The sequence below is a fragment of the Postia placenta genome (genome assembly GCF_002117355.1).
Source record: "Postia placenta MAD-698-R-SB12 unplaced genomic scaffold POSPLAscaffold_17, whole genome shotgun sequence".
In the NCBI taxonomy this organism is placed as follows: domain Eukaryota; kingdom Fungi; phylum Basidiomycota; class Agaricomycetes; order Polyporales; family Adustoporiaceae; genus Rhodonia; species Rhodonia placenta.
The window spans coordinates 1-6331 of record NW_020169848.1 but is presented as its reverse complement, the minus strand read 5'-3'; the positions used below and the strand labels follow the sequence as shown (position 1 = coordinate 6331).

The following is a 6331-nucleotide window of genomic DNA, read 5'->3' as shown; positions in this document are numbered from 1 at the left end:
TTCGGACGTCGCGAGGGACGAGCGACCGGGGCGCAGTAAGGCGCGATGTCAGCAAGGACTCGACTGAGAAAGAACTTGCTATGGAGACTTGTAGAATGACACGCCCTCATTGGAGGGACGTGATACTGATTGCTAAGCGGCCCGCCATAGGCCCGTGTTTGTAAGCGAAATCAGCAAAGATGACTCAACCTGTTAGTAACAGAGTTTTAAAGAAGCTTGACTACCATCAGCCGACGTTCGCCGAAGCTACTAGACCGGAGAAGCATGTCATACGGACATCCCGAAGGCACCGTCCGCTTCCACTTCTATCAAACCTTCGAGATTAATCCGAACTTCTTGCGAAAGAAGACTTCTATGATCCGTGATCGGATCAAAGAACTCGGACCCATCTAGACCGTGTCAGGTGACGATGACGTATGTAATCACGTGGTCTTCACGTCATAGCCATAGGCTAGGGTTAGGGTCTGTTAGGTTAGGTTAGGTTAGGTTAGGTTAGGTTAGGTTAGGTTTAGGTTAGGTTGGAAAAAGGCTTACGCCGATATGAAACTCTTGGTTGTACGACTCGCTTGTCGCTGCGCTGTAAACGTTGCCCCCCGGTGTGCGGAATGGCAGGCGTTTCGACTAAGGAGTCATCATCAGTACATTGCGCATAATACCTTGGATCGCGGAAAAATCCGGATTACGTAATCGGCGTTACATGGAACGCTGACTAAGTACACAGCCGCTTGCGCTAAATCGAGAAAAAAGCGCCCGAAGGGCGCTTAATCATCGACCTGCTTGACGCAAAGTCCAAAGCGCTCGAGTTACCATAAAAGGGGGCGTGGGAATAACCCAAAAAGGAAACAGCCAGTTAAGGCAACTTCCTAATATGGAGAAAGCGTCGGGACGGGCGCTTAAACCACCGACAGCGGCGTTACAAAGCGCGCCGCTGTACCACCTAAAATGGAACGTGGGAAAATCCCAAAAAGGAAACAGGCGCTCGTTAGGCGCTAGGTTAGGTGGTGTTGGCGTCGACCTGCCTGCTGAAGGACTTGTGGCTGACTTGGATGACTTGGGTGGAATGGCGTCCACCCCCAAGTTTCGCCTATATTTATAGGCTCTTCAGATCCGCTTGGTCAGCATAGTCGCACGTCGCGAGGAACGAGCGACCGGGGCGCAGTAAGGCGCGATGTCAGCAAGGACTCGACTGAGAAAGAACTTGCTATGGAGACTTGTAGAATGACACGCCCTTATTGGAGGGACGTGATACTGATTGCTAAGCGGCCCGCCATAGGCCCGTGTTTGTAAGCGAAATCAGCAAAGATGACTCAACCGTTAGTAACAGAGTTTAAAGAAGCTTGCCTACCACCCGAGAACTCGCCGAGGCGAGGGGGGCGCATGACTTACGGACATCCCGAAGGCACCGTCCGCTTCCACTTCTATCAAACCTTCGAGATTAATCCGAACTTCTTGCGAAAGAAGACTTCTATGATCCGTGATCGGATCAAAGAACTCGGACCCATCTAGACCGTGTCATGTGACGATGACGTATGTAATCACGTGGTCTTCACGTCATAGCCATAGGCTAGGGTTAGGGTCTGTTAGGTTAGGTTTCTGTTAGGTTAGGTTAGGTTCGGTTAGGTTAGGAGTAGGTTAGGTTAGGCTACAACAATTAATTAAACCGAAGTCTAGTTAGACATCTTATCATGTAATATCGATTAAGATAGCGTACGTTAGGGTTAGGTTAGGTCAGTGCCTTGCCCGACCTGGGCTTCCTAAAAACCCTCGGTTAACACCGTCTGCTTACGAAGGCAGTTTACGTAGCACCTACAAGATTTGTTTATATGCGTTACATCAACGAATCGAACCGTTTCGATCCCTGGTGCGAAAACACTGGGGCGGCCAATAGGGAGCGGCTTCGAGCCGCCCGGCGATGACCTCAGGACTTTCCCGCGGTTTTGACGACTTTCCGCCGAAGCGTACCGGACGTGTACTAGCCGAAGTACCGGACCCAAAGTGCACCAGCCGGGACGAACCCGGCCGGCCTATCAGCACGTCAGTGTTCCCACCCCATGGGGGATCTATTTGAGCGATGACGCGTACCGTATTCGTCTTCGTAGCCCTCCGGTTCCGGAGAAGGTGAGGCCGTTGTGGACGGCCCGGCTATCGAAGCGCTTAGCGTATGCGCCACGAGAGAATCATGGAATAACTCCTCGATATTCGTCGAGGCCGCGGGATTTTCATATGTTGCCATATCCGGCGGATTAGCTATAAGCTCATCTAGGTTCTGTAATACAACTTTTTTCCAAAGGTTAGTAAGGTCGTAAAGATTTTGCGTACGTTTCCGTGACGTGATTAATCTACGATTCCAAATATTTAATTTGCGCAAGTCGGGGTAGTCCACGGGGGCCAACCCAACATGGGCCACGGACCGAAGCCGCGGGTCCACATCGGGGAGGTCGTGATCTTCCTCTTCAGGTGCCGGGTATTCCATACTGAATTCCCCGCGATCGGCTCGTTCGAGCCAGTCGCGCCAATATTTGAAAAGTGTATTACCTAATTCGTTAGCATTGAAATAATTCCATGCCATGTTAAATTCTGTCTTTAGCACAAGTACGTCATCTTCCGGAGTTTTAACCGCTTCACGCAGTCGGCTTTCCCAGCGTACTTTGATGTTATTATCGCACCAAGACTTAACAAGTTGTTCCGGATAACCACGAACGACATAAAGGGTTACCAGACCCTTCAGTGCTTCGAGGTACGTGACGAGCGTACTACTAAGCGTGGCTAACCGTGACATCTCACCAATAAAGGTCCCGCGCTTTACATCGAGCGGGTGGTGAGATATCCATGGAATTCTTTCTTGATGGTTACCGGCCTTGCGGTATGGCATGTGCTGAAGTTTTCCAAATTCGTCGAAAAACAAACACATGTCTAGGAACGGACTAAATTTATCCGAGGCCGACCATTCTATTACACAACCATCGTATTTAATTAACGACTGGATTAGACCTAATGCTTCGTTCTCACTAGAAGCATATACTAATGCGAAACAATCGTCGATGTACCTCCCATAATAAGGTATTAGTGGGTGGCCGATGACGCCAGACTTATCTTCGAAATAGCATCCGTATAAGTTAGCAAGATCAGGTGAGTCAGCAACGCCCATGGCAAGGCCACGGAGTTGCTGATAAATCTGGCCATCGTATTGTGTAATCAACTCCTCATTGGCTACATGAAGTGCTCGGCGAAATACCTTCTGGACTTCCAGATTCGCATAGCTGTCGTGATCTTGTACATCCCCAAAATAGAAATCCATATAATATTGGAAAACTATATCTAGACATTTATCTAGTTGGACATTCGGATAGAAAGCGACAACGTCGCCGGTTACTATATAAAGTTTCCGGCCGGGCTGTAGGTGGAGTTTACTTAATTTTATCGCCAAATCTTTGGTACCGTGAATTACGGTTGGCGCCTTATTAATAATAGGTTTAAGTTTTTTAGAAACAAACTTAGCTGCAGGGTTTTGAACGGCTGAGTGACAGGGTATTATCGGCCGAAATTTCACAGGGTATTTATGAATTTTCGGTATCCCGTAAAATACAGGAATATGATGCTCAGCGCCCGGTTCCGTTAATTTAGACCGCAGGAAATCGGGTAGGTTGCCAGCTTCTAATGCGTAGGCTACTTCGGCCATCTCGGCAATAGTAATCATTTCAGTATGTTTCTTGTTTAGAATTATCTCAGCTTGAACTTTACTTAGAACTTTATAGTCCGAAGGGTTCGAGACGACATCTAGTGACATCTTACGTATCCAGGTGCTCTCAGACACCGCAATGCCTAAGTTCTTATCAGTGCCGGTGACGACATATTTATTGTCCAATAAGAATTGCTTGAGCAGGCCTAACTTAGGCTCGAGAGGCTTATAAGTGCCTAGGTTTGTTGATTCGGGTATTTTGGATATCGTGTCACGCACGAAGATCCGACCTTTAATCAAGCCCAACTCAATATATTTGGGTAAACGATGCGTAGGGACCTTTACAGTTTTATTTTTAACATCGTAATCAGGATCGTAAGTTTGGTTATCATCGCCTTTGAAACTAAACAACAAACGCCAACGAAGGCGTCGCTGAAAGTCCATCCAACTCTTCCAGATTAAATGAGAATTGCATTTGGAGAAGAACATATACCTTGCTCCGACGGATAACATGTGACTTATTTCAATGGGCAAGTTCACACCAGGGGACACGTGTATCATAGTTTTAAATTTAGACGCAGCCACTACATCATGTGGCGTATTCAATATGACTAATTGTACAGCTGTGCGAAAGTCTAATGTTAGAATTAGATCAGGAAGCGTGGAAGGCGAGCCGTACCGATATTCGGACATCCGGCGTGCTACTTCTTCCCGCCTCGCTTCCCCTTGCCTTTGCCCCGTTTGGAACCAGTTGCGTTGCCCCGCTTGGGGCCCGACTTGCTGTTCTTGTTGGAGCTGCGCCAAGGAACGATAGGTGACCGAGGGAGAAAGCGTGCTGGAGGAGGCACGTACTGTTTGACCTCGGGTGGTCGTTTGGCGTTGCTGGAGGAGCTTGAGGTCTTCTTCTTGCCGTTCTGCAAGAAGAGAAGAGTAAGTTACGAACTGCAGTGAACTGAAGTCCTGAGAAAGACTTACGTCCTTCCCCTTGCCCTTGCCTTTGCCCTTTCCTTCGGGCTTCTCAAGCTTTTTCATGCGGGCGGCGACGGCCTTGTCCACCATAGACTGGATGGTCGAAGGTCCGGGGCCGGCAACTCCCGTGGGAGCGGCATCGGCCATTTCGACGTCCGCAGCAGCGACGACTTCCCTTTTGGCCCTCATTGACTGGGCCATGGCCTGCGCCTTATTGGCGGCGAAGGTTTGTATGCGAAGACCATACATGGGAAGGTCGGCGAGCAGGTCGCGATACACCACGTTGAAATAGGCAGGGGTGGTCCAGTCCGAAAGGACGGGCAGCCCCTGCGCATTTGGGACGAACGTGGGGACCTGGCCATGAGCACAAAGCTCAGTGAACCGGGCCGTTACGACGGGCTCGAGCGCCTGATAGACGCGATCGTGGGCCATCACAGCCTCCAAGAAAGAGACCTCATCGGTCTTAGCCTTGATAGACTCGTCCAGGCTTTTCACAGCCCAGACCTTCCACGCAGAGTCGAACTCCTTTCGGGAGTCGGCCGAGCCAGCTGACTCAGCAAACTGCTTAACCAACTGCAGCTGAGGCTGCTGCTGGCGGAGGTGCGGCGGCATAGTGCCGGCAGCCTTGTGCTGCTCCCACCGACGAAGGGTGGTGCGGGACGACTCCAACTTTTCACAGTTGGAGGCGAGCCCCAAAAGGGGGGCCCGCAGCACGTTCCTATAGTCCGCAGGGACCAAGGAAATGAGCTCCTCTGTTGAAGAGGCCGAGCTCAGGCGCATAAGACGACCGACCTGGGGGTCGGCGTCGACTTGAGCTGCGCCGGACCGGGCTCCGAGGAGACCCTGTCCAATGCTCTCCACCTGAGGTGAGAGAGCCCGGAGGATGCCTTGCATGTTCTGCGCATGTTCGGACATGGCGAGTAGATGTGCGAGAAGGTGGGGTGGCGGAGACAGGATTGGTGGTTAGGTGGTGTTGGCGTCGACCTGCCTGCTGAAGGACTTGTGGCTGACTTGGATGACTTGGGTGGAATGGCGTCCACCCCCAAGTTTCGCCTATATTTATAGGCTCTTCAGATCCGCTTGGTCAGCATGGTTCGGACGTCGCGAGGGACGAGCGACCGGGGCGCAGTAAGGCGCGATGTCAGCAAGGACTCGACTGAGAAAGAACTTGCTATGGAGACTTGTAGAATGACACGCCCTCATTGGAGGGACGTGATACTGATTGCTAAGCGGCCCGCCATAGGCCCGTGTTTGTAAGCGAAATCAGCAAAGATGACTCAACCTGTTAGTAACAGAGTTTTAAAGAAGCTTGACTACCATCAGCCGACGTTCGCCGAAGCTACTAGACCGGAGAAGCATGTCATACGGACATCCCGAAGGCACCGTCCGCTTCCACTTCTATCAAACCTTCGAGATTAATCCGAACTTCTTGCGAAAGAAGACTTCTATGATCCGTGATCGGATCAAAGAACTCGGACCCATCTAGACCGTGTCAGGTGACGATGACGTATGTAATCACGTGGTCTTCACGTCATAGCCATAGGCTAGGGTTAGGGTCTGTTAGGTTAGGTTAGGTTAGGTTAGGTTAGGTTAGGTTAGGTTAGGTTAGGTTAGGTTAGGTTAGGTTAGGTTAGGTTAGGTTAGGTTAGGTTAGGTTAGGTTAGGTTAGGGTTAGGTTAGGGT

General features: G+C 50.4%; 2 protein-coding genes across 2 annotated transcripts; both read right to left on the bottom strand.

Moving 5' to 3' along the window:
• Positions 1 to 1833: 1833 nt before the first annotated feature.
• POSPLADRAFT_1061231 (hypothetical protein) lies at positions 1834 to 2473 on the bottom strand (the record flags this gene model as incomplete). Its single annotated transcript, XM_024481358.1, has 2 exons — positions 1834 to 2024; positions 2083 to 2473. 2 exons carry the CDS (start codon positions 2471 to 2473, stop codon positions 1834 to 1836), a joined length of 582 nt encoding a protein of 193 aa, XP_024334326.1.
• A 1907-nt stretch (positions 2474 to 4380) lies between these two features.
• On the bottom strand, positions 4381 to 5080 carry POSPLADRAFT_1156170 (hypothetical protein; the record flags this gene model as incomplete). The annotated part of the gene is made up of 2 exons (XM_024487038.1): positions 4381 to 4593; positions 4655 to 5080. The coding sequence occupies 2 exons, from the start codon at positions 5078 to 5080 to the stop codon at positions 4381 to 4383; spliced, it is 639 nt and encodes a 212-aa protein (XP_024334325.1).
• Positions 5081 to 6331: the final 1251 nt, after the last annotated feature.